This window comes from Cydia splendana, chromosome 11 (assembly GCF_910591565.1).
Source record: "Cydia splendana chromosome 11, ilCydSple1.2, whole genome shotgun sequence".
In the NCBI taxonomy this organism is placed as follows: Eukaryota; Metazoa; Arthropoda; class Insecta; order Lepidoptera; family Tortricidae; genus Cydia; species Cydia splendana.
The window spans coordinates 13,941,625-13,967,494 of record NC_085970.1 but is presented as its reverse complement, the minus strand read 5'-3'; the positions used below and the strand labels follow the sequence as shown (position 1 = coordinate 13,967,494).

The following is a 25,870-nucleotide window of genomic DNA, read 5'->3' as shown; positions in this document are numbered from 1 at the left end:
ATTTCCATAATTAGTTAAATTAATATTTACCGAATTTCGGTGTTCATAGAATCCTAAACACATTTATGTAATGATGTCTCCAATAACGACGTTACGCGCCGACGCATTTATAGAATTGACAGCGCGATGAGAAAGGAACTGCTGTGTTGACATTGGTGTCACGAGCAGATCACTGCCTAGTGCCTACCCTGGATGGAGCATTTAAGGACGCCCTCCTTTTGCTAAACTACCCGCAAAACAAACTGAGGCAATTAAGGCCGGTAAGCGTAGGGATGGCAGCATGTCGATACTTCGATACAGGATTTAAGTCGCAAAATTAATTATAGTTTAAGCTATACTTTATTTGTTTTTTTTTTATTGCTAAATTATGTAATTGCTTTTTAATAGTTTCATAGTTTAAGCTATCCTCAGTATTTAGCTAATTGCATGATTAATTAGATAATGTATTAGTGTTTTAAAGAAATTAAAGTACGGTTACGGTAGATGTCGGTAGAGCCTCCCTAAGCCTCATATTTGGTGGAAATATTCGGTGTAGTAGGTACGGTCTTGGTAGCTCAGATGGCAGCACTGGACTAGCGATCCAGTGGTCATGGGTTCAAGTCCCACCCAAGACAGTCAATTTTTCCACTTTTCATTTGTTTCTAAGCTTAATTATATGGTAATTAATTATCATACTTCATGGCGCGCAGGATCTAGTTACAGCTATTCTGTGGCATCACGTCTCCCAAATTCCCCCAAGATAGCTTCATATTTTGTTGACACGGCCCCTTTCATTACCGCTCACTGTAATAGACTGGAACAATTAATTATACTTATTACTTACGTACGTTATGTTATTATTGGAGTCAATTAAGAGACAGTATGCGCCGAAGCCAGAAATGTTGTAATGTAATGCTTAGATTGTTTATAAAGAAACATCTACCAATTATATCTAAGACGTTAGTTAAGAGCCCATCAACGTGCACACTAGCGCTACTGCTAAATAATCGTGATTATTTAAATTTAACGTCAGGTATTTAAAAAAGGGGGCCGCTACGTACTGTATTTTGTATTTAAGTACCTTTTGAATACATCAAACTAGTTTTTTATGTTGCTGGATTCGTCAATCTATGCGCCCAAAGTTAAAACGGGTACTTGTATTTAAGTACCTTCAAATATAAAAAAAAAACAAATATTTTTTTAAATATCGTTCGTTAAATTATAATCATGATTATTTAACAGTGACGCTAGTGTGCACGTTGATGGGCTCTTAAAATAAATAAATTAGACTTTTGTGCCTTTTAGAAAAAGTTTACAATATATACTTAGTTATACAAATTGTACACACGCTCCTATATAAGTAATGATAAGGCATGTTATTTCGCGTTTATTTATCATGACTATTAAGTATTAACACGTGAGTCAATCATTGTATTTACTGACAGCCTAGCAAGTATCTATTGGGTTCTTTTAAATCACACGTTCTTCTTCCTAGGGACCAACATAAGCGGCATGCCGCCGAGTACGCTTTGCACAAGGAACACGAATGGATCGAGGGGTGGATGGCGCACGGTGCTCTTTCCAGGGGCCACGGAGAACTGGCTGAGCAGCGCCGCCAGACCGGCCAGAGACTGCATGATTCCGAGACGCTCTCCTGCGAATTACAAGGAAAACCAGACCGCTGCGCATGAGTTGCGTTCTCGCGCGCGAGTCCTTGAAGACGCGCAAGATGTATGGATCCCGCGCGAGAACGCTACTCGTGCTAGCAGGTCAGATAGGGTAAGCTTGAATTTGGTCTAAGTCTATTTGAACCTCTTAATTAACAAATGTATTACTGAAGCTAGAACATTCAAATTGAAATTTTGACAGCTAACAGATTGACGTCATCATGATCAACTTGATTACAGCTTACAACTTGCATGGGATTGGCATACTGGTCTTGTCCCTTTACGTGGGATTGGATTTTTAAGTCGCATACTCGTACACTACTAGAACTATTTCCATTACTATAAAACGACCCAACTGTATTCAAATACAACGATGGTTTACAATTTTGCATCTCGCAGTAAGTAGGTACATGTGATTCTCTGAATAGTTGTACCTACAAAAAGGATAAATGAATACATATTATGTATTACCCGAAAATACCTTGTATTTTAGTAAATGTATTAATCATAATGACCTTGATGTTTTGTCATCAAGATAAAGGCGATATGCGAATTGGTAGTCGAAGTTAATACTAATAATTTTGCTCTTATCAGAAAGGGTTAATGCACCATAATATTGTAGCTATAAATATAACGTTATCGGAAATGTCAGTGCACGTTGTATAAAACTCACCTATGCATTTTCTTGGTCCATCTCCGTACGGCAAATATATATTTTTATTGATTTTAGCCATGTTATCCGGATGAAATCTGTCCGGACGAAATTGTTCAGGGTCCTCCCAGTACAGGGGATCTTTGTGAAAGGATTTGACCGGAACCACCACCTTCACTCCAGGATCCAGCTTAATGTCAGTGCCCGGGATGATATAAGGTTTTTGACATTTGCGCATTAAGAAACCAGCTGCCGGAAAAACGCGGAGCGTCTCGCTGAAATAGATTGGTACATGTTGGTTACGAGTAAATAGGCTAAATAGTGACACACTTGCTAAACTTTGTTAGTGAATAATATTTTTTTGACCAAATTTCGTTTCCCAACCAGATTTTACCAACTGCACGTTTGTTAACTCAATCTTTCCCATATAAACATTTAACAAACTTAAAATCCGACAACTTTTATAAGACCAACTGTTTTATTCCCAGATGTTTTACTTAGGTTAGACTATAAATATTCGCTCAAATTTATTTTTATCAAATAAATGTATAGCAAAACCACTACTTGACAAATTATGTCTATATTTTTACCTTGGTAGGTTCGTTAGTTACCTTGTGTTCCTTAGAGCGGTTGCCGGGTCTCACTTGCTTTAAAAAAAGTGATTGTTATCTGCCATAATTGTTTTTTTTTAATCAATTAAGTCATACTTTTGAATATGTTGCGTTAGCTTAAACCACACAAAAGCTACCAAGAGGGGGATCGGGGGAGTTCGGGGGGAGAAGTCCCCGCATTAAAAAAAAACACTACAGTATTACCTATATTTTTACTTAGATAGGTTCGTTAGTTACCTTTGTGTTCCTTAGAGCAGAAAATAGAAGCCCGCGAAGCGGGGCTTCGTCGCCCGTCTGCCAGGCTCCAATTTCACCACGGTGACAGGTGCGACAATTGTAAAACATCACTGTTGCTGACGTCACAGGCATCCATGGGCTACGGTTACCGCTTACCATCGGGCGGGCCGTATTCCTGTTTGCCACCATCATTGTATTATTAAAAAAAACTTTATTATATCGGAAAAAAACAGATATTTCTCTTGCTAAGTTTATGACAATTGTCACAAGAAACACTACAATTGTCACGAAATTCCGACATATAACTCATTACCTGTCAAGAATTACCTACAATTCTTCTAAATCTTGACAATTGTCAGAAACTTCGCAAAAGAAATATCTGTTTTTTTCCGATATAATACAGTTTTTTTTAAATAATACAATGATGATGGCAAACAGGAATACGGCCCGCCCGATGGTAAGTGGTAACCATAGCCCATGGATGCCTGTGACGTCAGCAACAGTGATTTTACAATTGTCGCACCTGTCACCGTGGTGAAATTGGGGCCAGGTCTCACTTGCTTTAAAAAAAGGGATTGTTATCGAAGCCCCCCGCAATGAAAAAACACTACAGGACTACCTATATTTTACCTAGATAGGTTCGTTAGCTACCCTGTGTTCCTCAGAGCAGAAAATAGAAGCCTCGTCGACCAGCTGCCGGGTTTCACTTGCTTTAAAAAAAGGGATTGTTATCGAAGCCCCCTGCATTGAAAACAACACTAAAGGACTACCTGTAGGTATTATTACCTAGATAGGTTCGTTAGTTACCTTGTGTTCCTTAGAGCAGAAAATAGAAGCCCCGCGAAGCGGGGCTTCGTCGACCGGTTGCCGGGTCTCACTTGCTTTAAAAAAAAGGGATTGGTATATGCCACAATTGTTTTTTATCAATTAAGTCATACTTTTGAATAGGTATGTTGCTTTAGTATAAACCACACGAAAGCTACCAAGAGCGGGGTCGGGGGGCGAAACGATAATAATTTTTGACATAGTTTGTCCTGTAATATTTGACCTTACTAAATTTTGAATTATTTAAAGTATGTATATTAAATAAATAAAAATAAGTAATTGCCAAAATACATAAGCCTGTGACGTTTTGTTTTGGTTTTTGTATTCTTTGGAGTAATTAAAATTTGTACAAATAAAAATTGACACTTTTTTATTTGATAACTGTTACATGTGTTATCTTATGGTTTTTGTATTCTTTGGCAACTAATAATTTCGAGTAATTAAAATTTGGTAAAATAAATGTTGCCAAAGTAAGGAAATGACAATTATTTTTTGCATATCGTTCTCTTGGAAAATATTTATATAAGTCGCTTATAAATATAGTTTAGTTAGGAAATAATTAGTTGGCTTTTATGTTTTTGGGATAGATTGTTTGGGATATGAAAATCTGGCAAAAAAATTCGGTACCTTATCCATTAGTAACCCTAGTAGTAGTGCTTTTTAGCGATGAGACTGCCTGTTGTTTACCTCTGCTTGTATTTCTGTTTTCTTTTGTATTGTCTTCTTTTATTGAGGTGTGCAATAAAGAGTATTTGTATTGTATTGTATTGTAACCCGTCGGAAGCATATTAAACTTTTAATACTTAACAGAAATTCTAAAATGTTTAACTATCTAACAGTTTTTCTGCAGGCTGTGGTTACGCTAATAACGTCAACATCGAAATAAAAATAAGAACTTTATGACACACCTGCGGGCGCAGCACGGTTCCATTTTTATCGTCTATCACTATGCGCGTCCCTTTCGCACTTACATACTTGTTAGAACGTGACAGGCATGGTGACAAGGGATAAAAACGCGACCGTGCTACGCCGCCTGATGTCTTTAGGAGTTCTAACAAAAATATTATGTGTCATGTGTGTAAGTTAAACAATCTAAATATATTTATATTCACCTGTAACACATAGCCAGATACTTCATTTCTTTGATAGCGTCATAAGACAATTTGTTTTCATATCGCGCGAGCACTTCATCAATTTCCTCTTGACACTTCTTTTGGTATTCAGGATGATAGGCTAACTCATGTAGCATATAGCTGGACGAATTCGACGACGTCTCGAACCCGGCGCTAAAGAACACGAATACTTGCGCAGCCATAAGCTCCTCAGTCAATTCCAGCGCCGCAAGACAGGGACTTTCACTGAGATTTGTCTCGTATGAAGAATATTCCGCAGTATTCCCTTTTGCTTTCGCTTCAAGAAGTAAATCTATGAAATCGTTTCTGCCTGATGGCTTATACTCCCTCTGAGCCATTATACTTTTTATAAGTTCAAACATATTTTTCTCTATAAACTCGGAGAAGTAATGTAAACTCTTAAATAAACTGGGCATCATTATTTTACAAAACATCACAATCGCATCACGGGTGGTGGTATGGAATATGCGATGTCCAACACGTCTAAACATCGAGTTTTCGTCGTTAAGAGCTTCTGTGTCGAGACCAAATCCGCAAGCACCAATAAAATCAGTGGTATAACGTGCCATGAGTTCTAGTACGTCTACTTCTGTACCTCTCGACGCAGACTCGGCAGCAAGTTGCTGTAATTTTTCGGTTCTAGAAAGAATCAAAGGATACATGGCTTTTAATTTTGCAGATGAAAACGCATGTGTCATCTTCTGCCGCAGAAACCTCCACAAGTTTCCGTCGGCCGCAAAAAGGTTATTCATTAACGGTTCTGGTACGCCATGTAGGGGAAAAACTGATCTGGAGTAGAAGTAGTTAAAATCTGTTGCTAAAAATCGCTTAACTAATTCTGGATCTCTCAGGATGATGAGCGGCGTGGTCGTATAGTAATACCCAACGTATCTTTCCTGCGGGTATTTCCAGTACATCTCGTCAAAGATCTCAAAGTGACTGGTTTGAAAAAAGAGCTGTCGCTTGGCCGTGCCAAGATACGGAATGGGCGGGTCATGTTTGACTCCTCGCTTAGACCAATAACTGAAGGTCCGGGTTCCATAGCAGTACACTAGGATCAATAGAACTACCACTGCTATAATGAGCACCATATTTACATAAAAATAATGTAAATAATATGAAAATAATAATATAAATACATATAAATAATTAAATAAACACTGACTACTTCAGCCGGCGGTGGCGTATTAGACACTGGCCGAGAATTATAGTTTAATTGAAAAGAAACTTTTGAATGATAGTAATCTACTATAGTAATCTACAAAACATGAACAATGGTTGTACTTACTTTATTATCTGACTTTTAATTATGGGACTTAATAATACAATGCGACAATAAATAGTAAATTTGATAAGCACTATTATAATTTAGAACTTTTCCATGTCTCATTCTTTCATAAATAACACGGGACTTGATCACCTGAATTCGCCTGGGGTGAATGGACTGTCACCTTAAAGATGACCTAAGGTGACAGTCCATTTCCAACGACAGCAGCACTACCATTCATTTAATATGCTATTATATGAATATATATTTTCCGTAGACATGGATCTATCCAATATTACATTGTTTACCGCGTCACATGGTTAAATCGGGATCACATACAAATCGCGCGGGGATCAGGGAATCAGGGCACATACTTTTACCTAGTTATTATTTATCTTGACGTTTAGAGCAGATCGGACCAGATGAATAATAAAAATATGTTAAAACATAACGATATGAACGATATATTTAAGGTACACATTTATATACATAAGTATTAAGTAATCAAAAATCATATTTCTTGAGGGAGTATGAGTGCTGTGATGTTTGCGTCGCGGCCACATTGATGGTCGACACGTCCTAAACATTTCGCGCTAAATATGACTGGCACGTGAGTAACAACCTTTAGCAACTTTGACAATCCTCTGTTAAATTTTATCTCTTTCTAACTGAATTTTCAAAATAGCGATAAACGATTATCAACTGTTTGTTAGATTTGACAGAAGCTTATATTTTACCCGTTATATTTTGTTTAAGTGTTTGTCCTCTGAGAATTTGGTTTACATCACAAGTTTTTGTTTCTAGGGACGACCATTAGCGGCAAGCCACCAAGCACGCTCTGCACAAGGAACACTTTTGGGTCGAGAGGTGGATGACGGACTGTGCTCTTTCCTGGTGCCACGGAGAATTGGCTGAGCAGTGCCGCCAGACCAGCCAGAGATTGCATGATTCCGAGTCGCTCTCCTGTGAATTGCAAGTGAAATCAGGTAAAGAGTGTATTTACTATATTTATATCCAAAGAAGCCTATACAGGATGACAATCTTTGATAGAGAATGCCAATCGAAACTTAAACAATGTTTGGAAATATTCACGTGATATTTCGTTCGTTTGGCATTTGCCGATGTAGGCATACCAGACAATTATGAGAGCTCGATTAGCTAGTATACAACCCATCGTTCTGCTTTTGTACCGAACTGATAGATCAGTTGAATAAATTGGGGCAGTCGAACTTGCGTTTAGTAGGTACCTGGGATAGTAAAAGTGTTGAGTAAGCTTGAATTATTTCACTGTTACATACTTAAAATCAAATAATCTAATTACTTATTATGATATACGAAATATTCCCAGCCTTGGGCAGATAAATTAGTTAACGGAAAAGTTTTTTTCTGTAATGATTTGTAAGTATTTTCATATCTAGAGAGGTAAGTATATATGTCATCGACATAAAGCAGCGATCCGTCAAGTTTTGCTAACAGGATTTTGATATTTAAGTCGTTAACACTTACCTACCTTACCTTACTTGCCTTGTTAATTGTTACTTTGATATTGAGACTACAACCATTCATATGTACGAACAAAACCCTCACCTATACAATTCCTTGGTCCATCTCCGAACGGCAAATATATACTTTTGTTGATTTTCGCGATGTTATCCGGATGAAATCTGTCCGGACGGAATAGTTCCGGGTCTTCCCAGTACCGGGGATCGTTGTGAAACGATTTAGTCGGAATCACCACCTTCACTCCCGGGTCCAAGGTAATATCAGTGCCTGGGATATTGTAGGGCTTCGTACATTTCCGCATCAAGTACCCAACTGGCGGGAAAACGCGGAGCGTTTCGCTAAAAACAAAAAAAACAGTCTACCTAAATTCGTACCCGCGCACGAGTAATCGTGTAAGGGTCTTTACTATTTGTAGGTATGTTAGAATGAGACGAGATTACTGCATTCTATATCTTATAGGTTTCACATATGTACTTACCTACAGTAAATATATATAGGCCGACTGTGCATATTTTTCTTAAAATAATTTCTGTTAAAAGGTACAGCAAACGACACTTTATTGATAGTGCGTGTTAGTATAAGATGCTACCTTTCTTATAGCGGCCAAATCAGTGAGTAAGACCAACAATACTTTGTGTTATATGTGTGAGAGTTTAGCAATGTAAATGAATATTCACCTGTAACACATTGCAAGATACTTCATTTCTTTAATTGCGTCATAGCACAATTTGTTTTCATGTCGCGCGAACACCTCATCAATTTCCTCTTGACACTTTTTCTGGTATTCAGGATGATGGGCTAACTCATGTAACATATAGCTGGAAGAATTTGATGACGTCTCTAACCCGGCGCCAAAAAACACAAATACTTGCGCTGCCATCAACTTATCATCCAACTCAAATTCTGCAACGCACGGAGTTCTACTAGGATTAGTCTCGATGAAAGAGTTTGCCGTGATCTTCCCTTTTGCTTTCACTTCCAGAAGCAAATCAATAAAGTCGTTTCTACCTGAAGGTTTGTACTCTCTCTGAGCCATTATATTTTTTACAAGATCCATCATATTTTTCTCCACAAACTGGGAGAAGAAATGTAAACTCGTAAATACACTAGGCATCATAAATTTACAAAACATCACAATTGAATCACGTGTTGTGTTATGGAATATGCGACGTCCTACCCGTCTAAAAATTGAGTTTTCGTCGTTTAGGGCTTCTGTATCGAGGCCAAATCCACAAGCACCTATAAAATCAGTGGTATAACGTGCCATGAGTTCTAGTACGTCTACTTCTGTACCTCTAGAGGCCGCCTCGGCTGCAAGTAGCTGTAACTTTTCGGCTCTAGAAATAATCAGAGGAAACATGGCTTTTAACTTCGCGGATGAAAAAGCATGTGTCATTTTCTGCCGCAGAAATTTCCATAAGTCTCCCTCGCATGAAAAGAGGTTATTTAATAATGGTTCTGGTACATCATCTAGCGGATGCACCGATCTTGAGTAGAAATAGCTGAAATCGGACGCTAAAACGCGCTTTACTAAGTCTGGGTCCCTTAAGATAAGAAGCGGGGTCGTGGTTAAGTAATATCCGACGTATCTTTCCTGAGGGTACTTCCAGTACATCTCATCATAGATTTCAGAGTGACTGATCTGCCAAAAGAGTTGCCGCTTGGACGTGCCAAGTAACGGAATGGGCGGGTCGTGTTTTACACCACGTTTAGACCAGTAACTGAAAGTCCTTGTTCCATAGCAGTAAACTAGGATTAATAGAAGCACAACTATCTCAATGAGCACCATAATTCACCAATACCTAAATCAAATAAGTCTACTTCAGTCGACCGTGGCACATGGATTACTGGCCGATGTCAGAAAATTACGAGTAAGTATACTTTATACTACAGTTAATAATACATAATTATTCCCTTACGAGTTGTAAATATTTGTTATAAATTACTTAATGACAAGTCTTTATCTATTTGACATGAACGTTTGCGGAACTTTAGCATGTCATCTCTTAGGGAGGTCGCACACAGCGGCGTTTTGCATTTGATGTTGTCACTGGTCGTGTACCCTCGCACACGTAAATACAATTCTGCCTTGCTACCATTCAGCATCGCTACAGTCGCGATATAGCTGCGACTTTGCATCGATACAGCCACGATTCAGTAGTAGCCTGTCTGAGCCCGCACAGCCGCGGCATCGGCAATCGGCACCCCATTGGCAATGTTGGCATCGATGCAGAAGCGATAAAACAGCGCGTGTACATATATCGCTTCTGTCGCTCGTTGCAAATGTGCGCGTTCACGAAACGCGCGACAGAATCGCTGCAAAAAGTCGCCGTGTGTGACTTAAAGACTGATATTAAAGTCGATTAGTACTCATTAGCTTATTACTCTCCATCAAGAGAACGCGTCTCTATTAAGTGATGTGTTATTATCGGACCTCTTTGATGTTTATCTGGCTGTCTAGCATAAGTTGCGTTCTCGCGCGCGAGTCCATATTTGAAGTCGCGATGTATGGAGTCGCGCGCGAGAACGCAACTCATGCTAGGCCGCCAGATAATATTATCGCTCAAAAATGATGACCCTTGACCTTTTATATGTGAGATAATGCGTTTAAAAATCGCGTTAATAAAGACAACTTAAGTTTCTTTCTTTTTACTAAATAATCGGATTCGGAAAAGAGGTTTTTCACTTCTCATGCTCAAAAAGTGAACCTTTATGTCGTGCGTAGACGACATAAAATCGCATTTTATGCTCTAGAGCATAAAAGTATTTTTTTTCTAAGACTAAGGTAATCGGTCTCAACAGCCAAACAGTTAAAACATATTGCACAATTTTACTGAGCAATAAAATTGTGCAGATGACAAAACTTTGTTATATTATTTTATTTTTGCCACAATTTATTAGAAATCCGTATTTTCTGTCATTAAATTTAGTAAATCACATAAAATAGGAGTCAATTATCGTTCAAAAATGCTCTGAAATGTTTGACTTGGCAGAAAACCAAGCGTCTGAAACTCTGATTACAGTGATCACATGTTGAAAATAAAAAAAAAAATTAAAAAGTTCGTTGGCGGGAATTGGTTACCTATGTATTATGTTCTTTCGCTTTACGACAATTTCGTGGTGTAAATTGCCGTGAAAAATATAATTTATTTTTCCTCGCAATCGAAGTGAAAAGCAGAGTGTACAACAAGGGCATAAATGTCCATTTTTACCCTCGTCTACTATTTTGGTCTTCGCTTCGCTCAGACTAAATAATTGGCCACGCACGAAGTCAAGACTACGGTGTTCAGAGCACCGTACCACACATCCCTAGGTGGGTTTAAGTTTGGATACTTTTAATACTAATTTATCCCATATATTTTATTCACGAGGAAATAAGTACGTAATGTCTGGGAGCTCTGGGACCTTGGAGTTTGGACTTTTATTAAAGGCCTCTGGGCTAGAGTATAGGTAATGTAGAAGTTATAAAGCCTTACCTTACCTTACCTACACCTACCTTACCCTTATGTACCTTAGATACATATATTTTTTTGAGCTTAGAGATTTTATTTACCACCTTGTCGGGTTGTTTGATTTATATATCCATACCAAATTACAGCTTTCCAACACTAACAATCAACCTCATCTTGGAGGTGTAATGAGGAAAAATCGTAATAGTCTCATTTCGGCCAACCGAAGTCAAGAACGTATTATACAGGATGGCCCAAAATTACGTTGGCAACATTTTTTCTAATTATTTTATTAAGTACTTACATAACTAGCACAAAATAAGTTAAAAATCAAAACTACACTCTTTGTTAAAATTTTCACCAAAATGCCGCAGCTCCTCCAAGGATATTTTTTCCTATTCTCTGGTAAGTGTTGCTATTAGAGCGTTTACACTTTTGTGTTTAGTAGCACAGACCCTTGTCTTTAAGATTGACCACCAACTATAATCCATTGGATTTAAATCAGGCGAGTAGGGTGCCCACTCTTTTGAACTTATGAATCCGGGAAAATTTATCTTTGCACCACTGCTAATTTTTCCTGATTCATAAGTTCAAAAAATTGGCCACCCTACACGTCTGATCTAAATCCAATGGATTATAGTTTGCAGTCAATCTTAGAGACTAGGACATGTGCTATTAAACACAAAAATATTAACGCTCTGAAAGCAACACTTACCAAAGAATGGGAAGGAGGAGCTGCGGCATTTCGGTGAAAATTTTAACAAACGTTTTCGTTTATGTATCAACGTGAAAACAGGCTATTTTGAAGACAATTAATTTATGTTGCATAAAAAGAGTGTAGTTTTAATTTTTAACTTATTTTGTACTAGTTATGTAAGTACTTAATAAAATAATTAGAAAAAATCTTGTCAACGTATTTTTGGGTCACCCTGTAATATAGGCCTACCGTTTATCTAAAACGTTTGGTGAAGGCACATTTCTAGTAGAAACAAACTATTATGAATTTCTCTGTAATTTGTACAAACCATTTCGTAAACTGACATTCCGCTAAACTGTTGTTTTTACATCTTGCTAGCATCCATAACATACTGAAGTATATTCTTCCACTTGTCTGAACTGAACATTTTCAATATTATTGTTTCTTTCAAACACCAAAATAGTTGACAATTTAATATACTTACGTCAGAGTTGACAAGCAACTTCGAGCATGAAAAACTAAATCAGTCAAAAATACTAGGTATATATGTCGTAGTCAGATCGTATAATCCGCCGTATTACATTACGGCTAGCCGTTTTCAAAAACAGGGGCGTTTTGAAATGCGGCGGTTCGACGATTAGCCGGATTGTCATTGCGATACGTTCTTCAATAAGGCGGCCTACGTTTAGCCGCATCGTACTACTATTTTAGATTGTAGAGTGACCAGTTCTTTCAGTCGCCTACGTAACCGGAGTTTGAAAATATTTGCAATTTAATTTATTTTTACCATGGTTCCACCGCACTACATGTGTTTCTTTTCCAAAACATTTCCTTCACAACTTAAATAGACGGAGCCCCGCAAGCGGGGCTCCTATTTCTGGGCGGTTTGCCCTTCGGGCATCTGAAGCTACCTAACGAACCTAACCTACTTACCTACCTACGCTTTTTTCCCCAAAGTGTAATGTTTTCACGGACGTCTCACTAAATCAATAGGTAGGTAGGTTAGGTTCGTTAGGTAGCTTCAGATGCCCGAAGGGCAAACCGCTCAGAAATAGGAGCCCCGCGTCTAGTTAAGTTGCTAAGGAAATGTTTTTTGAAAAGAAACAATCCGACGAACTCCAGATTTGATGGACACCCCAGCGTTTGTCAGGCAGCGCCACAGGTGTTAAAAATGGGAACTAAAAACTGTCAAAGCGGCGGCTAATGACTCGCTGTATTACATTACGGCTAGCCGTGTTGAAGAACGTATGGCGCCGAATACATTCCGGCGGATTCTCATTCAGCCGCATTCAATCCGGCTAATCGTTAAACCGCCGCATTTCAAAACGCCCCTGTTTTTGAAATCGGCTAGCCGTAATGTAATACGGCGGATTATACGATCCGACTGCGACATATATACAACCTCATGATAATCTTTGATATAGTCGCAATTGTTGTATTTTAAACTTGTAGACTGGGCAGGCACGACTCAAAAAGGAATAATATTTCAATTAAGTTTGTGATTCGGCATTTAACGGTTTTTGACGTTTTGGCTTGTTTCTGACACAAAATGTAATTAACGTAAAGTATTAATCAATTTGCTCATGTTTCATAAAAGTCACAGCAATAAGTAATAATAAATGTCTAAGTTTTAGTACAATTTGAATATAAACCTACCTTACCGCACAATTTTGGACTTATTGTAAATCAGTTTTTAAAAGAAAATATATTTTAGTAGAACTGGGATTCATGAGTAGGTACTAAATCATTACTGACATTTTTGTCACTGGCTGTAAGGTTGACGAAATATAAAGTTAGCCGATCTCTCAAACAAGTTTGATCAAGATCGGCTTACTTTATATTTCGTCAACTTTACCTTTGTTTCCGAAAACTGTGAATTTTAACTGTCATATACTATACAGGTCTTCCAAAATTATTTTTTTAGTAACAGAACGGTATCTGGTTGCTGCTCTCACCGATCCGTTTAAAAATATACATACTGAATAAAATTAATACATAAATGTAATGGTACTTAGTAAAATCTATAGGTAGATGAGGCCATAGCTGTTAATAAACATTAAATGACTTTATTATCTCTATACGCTTTACTAACTCTATGTTTCCTATTGTGAAAAACAAAACACAACGACAGTAAAGAACGGAATTCTTAATTTGAATTTTTCAGATTTTTGAGATACCTAGTCCATTGGTTGGAAAGCCCGTTCGAAATTTAAACTTATTTGCAATATAATAAGGTTGTATTTTGTAGATCTCTCTCATACTTATAGCAGGCTATTCAGATAAAATTAAATATCCCACAAAAATAAGCAAGCAGAATTAAACTTTGTGTCAAAGACATAAGTCATAAATTTCAATGCCAAAGTTTTAACTAAGGATCTTTCTCGCTAAAACTACTGCCTAATATGAAATGACCAGTGTAAGCATCAATTAGGTAGCCCTAAGCAACCAAAGATCAAGCTGCAGTTTAAAAACTAATAAAGATAGAGTTAACCTGATAATTTTCCCGCCGTCTCCATGCTTGTATTAGTTGGATATTGACTGGTCAGCTGCTTGTTAGCTATAGTTTTCGCGAAAATCGCCAGGACAGAGGTGAAATTTTTTGTATGAAAACTTGCAACTTTAAATGCATTTTTTATCGAAACTATTGCACTCTAAAATGAAGTCAAAATCAGTCCGTCGACTCAATTTTTTGCAAGCTTTCTAATGGTACCCCACACGATTCTTACAAATAAAAAAAAATTCAGCCTACCCCTCTCGACCCCCTAAATTTCCCCCTTAAATAAGAAATAAGCAGTTTTGACTTATTCATAGTGTTAGTGATGGTACTTGCCATAACTGTTCCAAATTTTAGGTACCTACACCAAACGGTCTTTGAGAAAAACGCATTTAACCGATTTGCAAGACCGAAGTGATCCCATAAGAGCACCGTGAACAAAGTTTTGTACGGTGCTCTAAAAATTGCCTCGGGTAAAAATGTGTTACTTTATGCCCTTGTTGTACAATCTACTATTAACGGTCGATGAGGCCGCTCCGCTTATTTAAATTTTTTCATGCCTAGTGATGTTTGTGTGTACCTACTCGTACTGTCGCCATCGGATAATCGGATATATCGTAGCGGCTAATACGCTCAGAAATATCTGAACACGCCTATATTTTCAGAGCGTTAGAGTGCGTGTTCAGATATTGTGAACACCTTGCCTGCTCCGATATATATGATGGTATAACTGTACCTATCTAGGACGGCAACAACTGCATCATCATAGTAAACATTATGTTACTTTTTGTGAGAAACCGCCGTTTTAATCTGACTGAAATACTTAGCCACCGGTTGCTTGACCTAAAGGGCAGTAATACCACCATTCGCAAACTCTCAAGCCAACAGATTGTAACTTGTAGGTGGGGGTTTTCAGAAAAAATGGTACCATTTACTTTGTTTCGAAAAACCATCAACTCCTGGGTTATTTAGACTCAGAATCACGAGTACTATTGCATGAGACAAAGAAAAAAGTGTCCCCAGTTTTTCATACAAATTTTGGGTGTCAGTTTTGTAATGGTCCATACAAAATGTATGTGAAAATGCGTTACAAAAGTGTAATTTTTTTCGGACTTTTTTTTTAAATCGATATTCCTCGTGATTCTTAAGGGGCCCACTGATTAACAGTCCGCCGGACGGTATCGGCCTGTCAGTTAGAACAAAATTTTGACAGTTCCGAACAACTGACAGGCCGATACTGTCCGGCGGACTGTTAATCAGTGGACTCCTTAAGTAGAAATAACCCAAAAGTTGATGGATTTTCAAAAAAAACTAAATGGTACACTTTTAAGTGAAAATGTCCGTGGTTCGTCGCTAAAGCTACCTATGTTAAAATTTCGGTTGGATCATGCTTAGGTGCATTTGGCATTCGGGTAACGTAGGTAACGTGGGTCCACGTTGAGTGAGGCAGCGGAGCGGGAGACACGCTTGGTTACATCACATATTTAGAATGTGTATTCGTCTGGGTAGATTTTTATATCGATTACCTATCGGTTTTGTAAGGCAGTAAACAGTTTTATTATACAGGATGGCCAAAAAATAGTGCATTCCCGTTGCTAGGGAGGTTTTGGGATTATACTGAGCAACTTTTACTACGGGACCAACACCGATATCACGAAAAAAATTTTTGGCTGTTTCATACATTGGCTGGTCTATTTTCTATGGGAAAATATTTTTTTTTGGCGATTTCAAAGTTGGTCCCATAGTAAAAGTTGCTCAATATAATCCCAAAAACTCCCTGGCAACGGGAATGCACTTATTTTTTGGCCACCCTGTAGAGAAATTAAAAAACTTATAAACAAAAACCCATTTGATAAGTTTTAAGCGAATTCTGCGAAAATTTATTTAATACAATAAGAATGAAAATATCTGCCATAAAACTTATTATTATCAAATAAGAATAGCTTTGTATGGAGTGATCTTTCTTAGCTTACTTATTTCTCTAGGGTTTTATACGTTTTTATAGTTATTTGCAAACTGCCCATCATGGTCGCATTTTTATCACCTGTCACGCCATGTGTCACTTTCGCACTTACATATTCGTAAGAACGTGACAGGCATAGTGACAAATAATAAAGAGCCGACCAGCTTAGTCCTACTGTTGGTGTAAAATGTGGCCAGTAAGCTAAGTAATTTCTGTCATCCCTAGCGTTGAAGGGGCCTCGCAAGATACATATATACGAATACATAGTCTACCATTGATAATCAGTGGTATTCGTCCGCTGTCACATTTCTTTTCCTTTATTAGGAGACGCTACGTGACTGGACCTTTAGTGGTCCGTTTGTCGCCCTTGTGGTATAACTTGGGTAGACCTAAACTAATCCTATTTGGTGTTTTTCTGCAAACCTTGTTTGAGTTTGTCAGGTGACTTAACTTTGATTACACCAGAGTACAATGATTTTAAAGTATTTTTTTTGTTAATTTAATATAACTATGCCAGCCAGGTAATGTGTTCTAAGGATTCAGAAATTTTAGGTTACCCTGATTTCAGTTATAAGTAAGAGCAAATCTATCGAATTATGTTTCGTATATAATTTTCGATAAACTTATTGGTACCTGGACCTACTAGCCGAGGTTCCAATAAGTTTCTGGAAAAAATTTTTTTTCATAAAATATTTTCTTTATATTCCTCCTAAATTAATGACCACAATCTCCGGTCTGGAGGCGGCATACTTATCCGCTTAGCTAGCAGTGGTTTTTCCACATTAGGTATTACGGTGAATATTTAGTAGATTACATAACTTAAAATTTGTAATAGAATCTCAAGCCAGACCCTTTCTTCTGAACTGGAAATTAGGCGTCAGAGATCTTCTTCCAACTTTGGAATTTAATAAGTGCGTTTAAAAGGAAATGATTTATGCTGAAGGATTAGGAATGAGTGATGAAGCGTACCGTAACTTTCTGCAAAGTTCAACATTTAGGGAGTTGTTAATGATCTTTCTTGAGTTCCTTTATGTATTTGGCCGGTTGGCGATAAGTAAGAAGCGATGAGTGTTTTTTTTATATTTGCTGGCCAATACTCTATTTTATGGGCCACAAACCTGCTTCTTCGGAGAGTTTTGTCATGAAGCCTCGTGAACGTCAGCTGTGACTCTTTCTCAACACCTCGAATGTGAAATAAAGGAGAGCATACATATAAAATAACTGTACGTACATAATTATGAAATAACTCGTGATCACCACACGATGGCGCACATAGTAGCATCCATGTTTACGACCTGTGTATTGTTTTAATTAAAAATTTCTACAATAATTCAGTTCTAGGGGTATTATGGCTGTTGTAATATAATGCATGCAACTCAGTAGTGGTGTCTATCGTGATCGATAGTAGTATTTTTCTAGTAAATTACTACCCATGTGTCCTTGCACTCTCCGTAGATATAATTTCCTGCCGATTGAGAATCTATCAAATTATACTCTTAGCTGATACCTTGAAGAAAAAGTTTCAGACGTTTATCTACATCTAGCTTGTTGCGTGAAGATAATGTCGCTCGCTAGTCGCTTTATTGTCGCCGGTCGACAGCCATGAGGATCTCAAGTTATATAATGATATAATGATTGATGTTGTTATAGTTATATGATGATGATGATCAGAGGATGTTTTGATAGGGGCTTGCTTAGGCAATAATTTTTGTTTTATTTTAGACTTGCTTTTGTTTTGGGATAACTACAATATTATCTCTATTGTGGTCAAGCCTATTGTCACTTACCATGAGGCAGAAGTTAGGATGTCCATGGCTGATTTCGGAATTTAATCAACAAAGTTAACAGAGAGAAATCGCTGCCCCAATATTACAGAGTTCTATGTTTCACTTTTATCGAACTGAAATTTGAACATTGTCATAGTGACATTAAGTCGAATTTCAACTATCTTGAAAATGTAACATAGAACCCGGTAATATTGGGGCAGCGAAATGACAACCGTTGTACTGCGAATCTAACTGCCAGAAAGGCTTTTATCTGTAGCAACGTTAAGTAGGACTTGAAATTTAACAGTAATAAAATAGACAATATGTTTTCGTACCTACCCTTTTATACTTCTTGTGAATTACCTTTTGGATTTATATGAAATGAAAATGCGACAGTCGTCCATAAACATTTATTAATATAATTTATCATTTTCCATATTCCAATGGTAGTAATAATACAATTATCATATTCCATAATCAGGAACGTACCATATAAGAAGCTACGTACAGAATTGTCTACTAGGCTGCAATACCGAGTACCCCCTGTCCGAGAGTAAACAGTACACCAAGATTCGTATTTTTAATATGAATAATTATATTATGACACATTCATATTGTTAAAAGTCTAAGTTGCCAATCGCTAATACAAGTGGCGCTGTTTCATATAAAGGCTTAATATAGCGTCTTTCACCAAGTTTTATCGATAGTCTCTTAAAATTCTAAAACATTAATGTTACATTTTTTTTCTATTTTGTATTCGCTACTTCCTATTGACATAAGTTTACCACCAATTTTAGTAGCTACTGCTTTAGATTTCTACGTTTAGCTTAGTTAACTCTACATACATACATTGTAAGAAGAATGTTGAAGCGCGCGCGGCGCGTCCGCACTGCTGGCAAAACGAAAATGAACTGAAATATAACGGCCAGCTGCGCGGCGGCCGGGCGCGCTGCTAACATCTGATTGGCCGAGCTAGCGTCGAGCGTACTGATTGGGCAATAAGGCTGGGTGATTGCCCAACCACGTAAGCGGACACCCGACTCAATCAGACAAACCATAAAGACTACAAACAGAACAGAACTAACGGAAGTCCAAAAAGCTAAATTTTGTATACAAGGTCCAAAAATATTTCCAAACTAAACTGTAGGTCCCTGTTTTCGATTCGAATTCTAGTTTGAAATGATAGAACGTGAAACGAGAAAGCCGAGAACGCAATATGTCCGTGTGTTAACGCAAGAGTTGTCGCGTCCGATGGAGCGGCGGGCAAGTCGGCTGGCAGGAGCTGGCCGCCGCTTCAAGGGAGCCGTGGTTGGATGGAGCCCTCACCCCCATTTCTGGAAGAGGCCCATGCGCTGGCAGCGGCAGTTGGAGCCCCAGAGGTTGCAGCGGCAGGAGGAGGAGTGGCAGCAGTCTCCGGGCCGGTGGTCGCAGTTCCCGCCGCGCCGGATGCAGGCTCTCCTGAAAACGTAGATCAGCGACGAACGTCTGAAATCACCATCCGATACTAAACTAAGTTTGTGCGTAAGAATAATTTACAATACCTATGTGTAATAGTGACGCTCACATAATACCTACTTTGGGCATATTTCTGGGACAAATAATATATTTTTGTGTTGTCTTTCAATGTCGTTCGACGTAACCGGACTTGTCTTTCTCATGTCGATATGTCTAGAATTCTAGATTGTTGTGTACTGTATGTTGTTTCTAATTTAATTGTCTTGTGTCTCATGCGTCAATCTCACACTTACATGTTATTTGTTAGAAAATGCCGGTCACGATGATAGGTATAGACGAGAATAGCGCATCTATATTAAATTCTAAGGTAGGTACTATATTTCAATGTCACTGTTACACTAGTATTATAACTCGAAGAGTATGAATAGGTGTGACAGGCGTGGCAACGTGATATTGATAAGTTAATGATAGTGTCTGTTTTAAGACCCTGGTATTATAAACCGGTGCTTGATCACGTGGATACTCCAGCCACAAGAAAATGCTTACAAGGAAAAAAAGATAAGTTTTTGGTTTTGGGAATTCTAAGGCTGCGTTCACACGGCTTTGTCCTGCACATTTTTTGCATTATGCGTTTTAACGAATATCTAATGGCACAAACTTTATGCATAGAACCGTTAACGTGTCATTTGTACGTCAATTTGGGACAAATAAAATTATATGTAGGTACAGTCAGCTGTATAGAAAAGGTACATAGAAGTTTGTATGCAAAGGTGCTAAGCGAATAATATTGCTGACTGTACATTACCGTTGAATTATAGAAATACGTTGAATTACGTTTTAGTAATTCAGAGGATGCTTTTGTACTAGGAGGTCGCATTTTTATCGCTTGTCACCATACCTGTCACGTTCTAACAAGTATGTAAGTGCGAAAGCGACGGGCATAGTGACAAGCGATAAAATGGAACCATGCTGCGCCCACAGAATCGGGAACTCTATACCTTAGGTGGGTATATTTTATCGAAATCTAACGAAAAAGAAAACAATAGGTATGATAAAAATCGGCGCGACTAGGGAATTAAAGCTTAAGCCGATAATCCTTATCGACTTTGTCCGATGTGAGTCAAAACTACAGATACTACGAGTTATTGACTGATTGTATTTGCACGGTCAAGGACAAAGTTATCGATATGCCATAAATAGTATTTATTTATTAAATACCCAAGGATTATAGCAATAAAAATACATGTGCTGTTTTTTATTATAGCATTCATATCTTTGCCCTTGTCTATGCAAGTACCATCACAATCCGCGATTGTTGCGCCATTTAGGGTCCTAGTTAAATTGGATGTTCAATACTTACGCTATCGAATTTCCAGTTTCCAGTCAAGATCCCTAATGGCATAACAATCCCGTGAGGTGACTGCACCTTGTGCATAATTGATTTCCATCGAATTTTGTCGGAAACGTGCGTATTTGTCATGCTAGAACTACTACATGACAAATACGCACATGCATATGTCGGCGGCCGATCGTAAGATCAGTCATATCGTGAAATTCCTAGGCATATCGTGAAACGTGAAAATCTTTGACTCGTTCCCAGAGTCGACGGAGCCCCGCTACGCGGGCCTCCTATTTCTGGGCAGTTTGCCCTTAGGGCATATGAAGCAACCTAGTGAACCTATCCTACCTATATATTGGTTTAATGTGACTATCGCCAAAACATTACACAGAAACATTACGATCTGCCTGATCTTACGATCGGCCGCCGACACATACATTGACTGAATAGAACAGTCAATGTACTTTTTGTACCGAGATTGACTTAAATAGCAAAACACGTTCGTAAGTTTCCGTGAAAATACAATGGAAAATATAATCATTATGCACTACATCTTGTACACCTACGAGTAGGGCAAACCTTGGCTTATCGGTGATACTTGGTAATTCGGTGATAATGGGTTGTTATCTTTCGCAGAGCTTACAATGCTGAAATGTAAGCAATTAAATCGCTGCCAACCCGATTGCAAGCATCAAAACTGTCAGCTGCCAATGATTTTATAGCTCGCATTTCCTCATGGTGAGAACTGTGTAAGATTATAACGGAGTATCACCGAATTACCAAGTATCACCAATAAGCCAAGGTTTGCCCTATATAGTAAAGTCGCCAAGAATAGGTAAAGTATTGAATCGTAAGGCCAATTCAAACATAAATTTGACATCAAAATGTTAATATTATATAAATGATGCCATTTCGTTCTCATTCGTCCGTGCGTCTCACTCGCACATATACCCCAATACATGTACGAACAAGTATATACCAATCGCCATCAGATATATCAAAGCGGTCAAGGTGCTCACAAATATTTTATCACGAGCCGAGACGAGAGGAATGTAGCCTATAGAGGTATAGGCTATAGAGGTATAGGTATAGAGGTATAGGCTACATTCCTACTAGTCAAATCAGCTTCTTTTTTAGAACTGTCAAAACGATTTTTTTGTATGGAATTTATATGAAAACAGATATAGTGACGTCACGGTAAACTCACCTACTTTTTATATTTCAATGCGAATTATTAAATACAAATTGTGTTTAAAAATAGCTGCTATCTATGTTTTTCTAATAATTATCTGGTGTTTTATTTCGTGCACGGTTTGAAATAATTTATTTTAAGTACAGGAAACATCCCTATTGTCAAGGCGTTAGAGTGCGTGTTCAGATATTTTTGAACACCTCGGCCGCTCCGATATATATGTAATGGCGACTGTACCAACGAGCAGAATACACACGATGAGTGAGTGAGTGAGAATGAGATAACTAAATGAGATGTCAATATAACATTTTGATTTCAAGTGCAGGTTAGAATTGGCCTCCGTGGGGAGACGCCACATACACAAAGATTGTGGTAGATAACCTACGTTTTATATTTATTAGGGCCACTAGCACCACTTACTAACCCGGGGTTAACCGGTTAAACCTGGAGTTACCTTGGTTACCAGAACAATTTGACGGAATTTAAGGGGTTAACCCCGGGTTAGTGGGATGGTGCAAGTGACGTGAGGGATTACGGAACACACCTGATATTACGTCTACAACAGCAGATCCGAGGCCAATAGAACCTATGTTCTGATATCAAAATAATATCATTTTGTTGTTTATCATTTGCCCGTGCGCCTCGCTCGCGCCAATACATCTAGGTACTAAAAAGTACGAGCATAATGCATGCACGAATTATAACAACATAATTAAATGACGTCATCTTGATACCGGAATGTTAGTTCAAACCGGCTTCCAGGTCATCAGATTTGTTCGATCCGTAGGGTAGACCGAGATGAATCGAACCACAGGGCGAATCGGATCAAGATGAAAAATCGGTTGAGCACACCACCACACCGTACAACTCTCCTCTCAGCCTGCGACGCCAGTCATAAGACATATTCTAAATATTAACAGATTTTTAAGTCTGATCCGATTTGCCTTGGTCTACCCTACTCCTATCGCGGTAGAGAAATAAACTTACTTCCCAACATCCTGCAACAGCTGCAAGTCTGCCGGGTCCTCGCCGTAGTCGGGAACGCTGATCTCCACGTCCTCGTCTCCTAGGGCAAGATAAAATTATTATTGCTATTAATATTATAAATGCGAAAGTATAACTATTAGTCTATTTAGATTAAAAGTATGGGGATAGTTTGAGTCACGCGGAAGGACATAGGATCTTCAAGCAACACCGGGAAGGGACGGCATTCGTACTATATCCCCTCTGCCATGCATGTAGTGACAGTGACTCATTCGTACACAAAAAGAGATCGAGGTTTGCAAGATTCATTCAGTCATTTTCTATGCATTTGTGTCATCATTACAGATTGGATTTTATATGTAGTGAGTGAAAAGTGCGACCGTGTGCACGTTTCCCGCCGCAAAACATGTCAGATTGATTTGTACGGTATGATATCGCTTGGGCTCCTCCCTTCCGACATGTTGGAAGCCGGTGTTGCTCGAAGCATAAGATAGTTTTTATTCGATGCAGACGTAGTAGCTGAGACACTATCAACTTCACGTCTAGTTTTACAGATTCTCGATGAAAAATATTTAAGCTCCCCAATGTGTCAGGAATGACGACTGGACAGTTTTAGAAAAACATTTTTGGCTGTATGGTATAGGGGTACGAGAGCAATCGATTGGTGGAAGTTCGTCAAAGGACAAGAACACTCGAAAGCTCTGATCAAAGGGTTCAACAGCAAAACTGCTAAGGAGCTTCTAGGGCTCAAAAGACACAAAACTTGTGCGGTGACTAGAATTTTGACTGGACACTGCAAGTTGAATAAACACATGTTCCAAATAGGGAAAAAACAAGATGCGACATGCAGGTTCTGCCAGGAGTCAGAGGAGATTGCTATGCACATTCTCTGCTCCTGCGGACCACTAATGTCCAAAAGAACTACCTACCTAGGGCGACATATACTGGAACTCTATGAGGTACAGAGCATTACGGCCCAAAGAATCTGGAATTTCCTGGATTCAACGGGCATTAGTAGTGAACTTTAAAGGGCCGTCACAATAGATCGCAGCTTGGTCGAAGTGTCACTCAAAGGCCCACAACACCCTCTCCCAATAATGATGATAGGGGTATAAGGGCTAAACTAAAAAAAAAATTACCGCGGAAAGAGCCACTCAATGGTTAATTTCTGCAGTAATATTTAATGCAAGCAACAAACAAATACAATAAATATCAGACCTCCTAGCATGCATGAGTTGCGTTCTCGCACGCAAATTCATACTTGATGTCGCGCAAGATGTATGGAATCGCGCTCAAGAACGTTACTCGTGCTAGCCGGTAAGAGAGACAACACACTAGCAACTCCCGAGCGTCGGCATCAAAATAGCTGCTGTTCGACGCACTTTGGCGCAAGGCGCAAGTGCGCAGCGACACCATTTTCAATAGAGCTGACTATACGGCGACTCTTCTCCAAACAAAAACGTCACTTTTGACACTGACACATCTAATCCATATCGTTTCTAGATCTATTAATTGACGTATCTTAAAATTCGAATCGGGCAGGCTACTGTGGGTTATATCCTACCTTGCAGACTCTTATGATAATAAACGTCATCTATCTTGTGAGAAATTGTAAAAATTTTATGACATTACATTAAGTTTGCAATAACTTAGACACTTTGAAATGTAATATCCTTTTACAAAGTTACTCTCTCATAACTGTTCTTTATTACAACGCAAGGCAAGTGCTTTTGAGTTATGAAATGAATATTTCTTTCGAGGGTTACATATCAGAATACCGAAAACTGATTTACCTAATGTTGAATCACCTATGCTTGATTCACCTATTTTTAAATGACCTATCGATCATTTTACCTAAACATTGACTGACCTAAGTTTATAATACCTAAGCTCAAATAACCTAATGGACGAAACACCTAATGCACGATATACCTAATGCACGTTTTACCTACTGCACGTTTCACCTAAAGCTATTATACCTAATGAACGAATCACCTATAGCTGATATACCTAATGGACGATACACCTAAAGCTGATATACCTAATAAACGATGTACCTAAACTTGATTTACCTAATGGACGAAATACCTAAAACTGTTAAACCTATCGCACGAAATACCTAAAGTTGATATACTTCCTGAACGAATTACCTAATGTCGATATGCCTAATGCACGGAATACCTAAAGTCTATATACCTAGTACAAAATTCATATCATTTTGCGGAATGATCCAAGTGGCAACCAACTCCACCTAATAAATCGTATGATTTCCCAACCTTACAGTAGAAACTGTTTGTTTGGATAACAACTTAAGAATACACTTTTTGAAACTCTACTTTTTAGGTAGTAGAATGATTTCGTAAGTCTAATACAAAATTAGTTATCTTATCTTATCAAAACTTAATTTTTGTAAGTTAACATCATGACGATGAAATAAAAGTCGGTTTTGGCACTGTTTGGTCGCAGTTAACCTAACACGCTCCTCCTCGCTTTGCTCGTCGTCGCACCTATCTCGACTCTGGCAAATGACTAGACCTTATATTATAATAAAAAATAGTAAGCCAATTGAATGATTTGGCTAAAAAATGTATACCATGTCCTAATAATATTCTACTAAACAATAATTATATTTTTGATTTTAGGTACATATTTCGTTC

General features: G+C 38.2%; 2 protein-coding genes across 4 annotated transcripts; both read right to left on the bottom strand.

Moving 5' to 3' along the window:
- Positions 1 to 1,414: 1,414 nt before the first annotated feature.
- LOC134794810 (cytochrome P450 6B6-like) lies at positions 1,415 to 9,707 on the bottom strand. Of its 3 annotated transcripts, none has more exons than XM_063766606.1 (3): positions 5,084 to 6,469; positions 2,320 to 2,573; positions 1,415 to 1,633 (listed from the first exon to the last, which is right to left on the bottom strand). In XM_063766606.1, the coding sequence occupies exons 1-3, from the start codon at positions 6,193 to 6,195 to the stop codon at positions 1,455 to 1,457; spliced, it is 1,545 nt and encodes a 514-aa protein (XP_063622676.1). In that variant the 5' UTR covers positions 6,196 to 6,469; the 3' UTR covers positions 1,415 to 1,454. The 3 variants fall into 3 exon arrangements, with proteins under 3 accessions (XP_063622676.1, XP_063622675.1, XP_063622674.1); XM_063766605.1 differs by lacking the exons at positions 2,320 to 2,573; positions 5,084 to 6,469 and adding exons at positions 7,959 to 8,212; positions 8,552 to 9,707 and having other exon boundaries at positions 1,423 to 1,633; XM_063766604.1 differs by lacking the exons at positions 1,415 to 1,633; positions 2,320 to 2,573; positions 5,084 to 6,469 and adding exons at positions 7,131 to 7,334; positions 7,959 to 8,212; positions 8,552 to 9,707.
- An 8,932-nt stretch (positions 9,708 to 18,639) lies between these two features.
- On the bottom strand, positions 18,640 to 24,629 carry LOC134795219 (U8-agatoxin-Ao1a-like). The gene is made up of 3 exons (XM_063767050.1): positions 24,596 to 24,629; positions 23,217 to 23,295; positions 18,640 to 19,728 (listed from the first exon to the last, which is right to left on the bottom strand). The coding sequence occupies exons 1-3, from the start codon at positions 24,627 to 24,629 to the stop codon at positions 19,566 to 19,568; spliced, it is 276 nt and encodes a 91-aa protein (XP_063623120.1). The 3' UTR covers positions 18,640 to 19,565.
- Between the last annotated feature and the right edge of the window lie 1,241 nt (positions 24,630 to 25,870).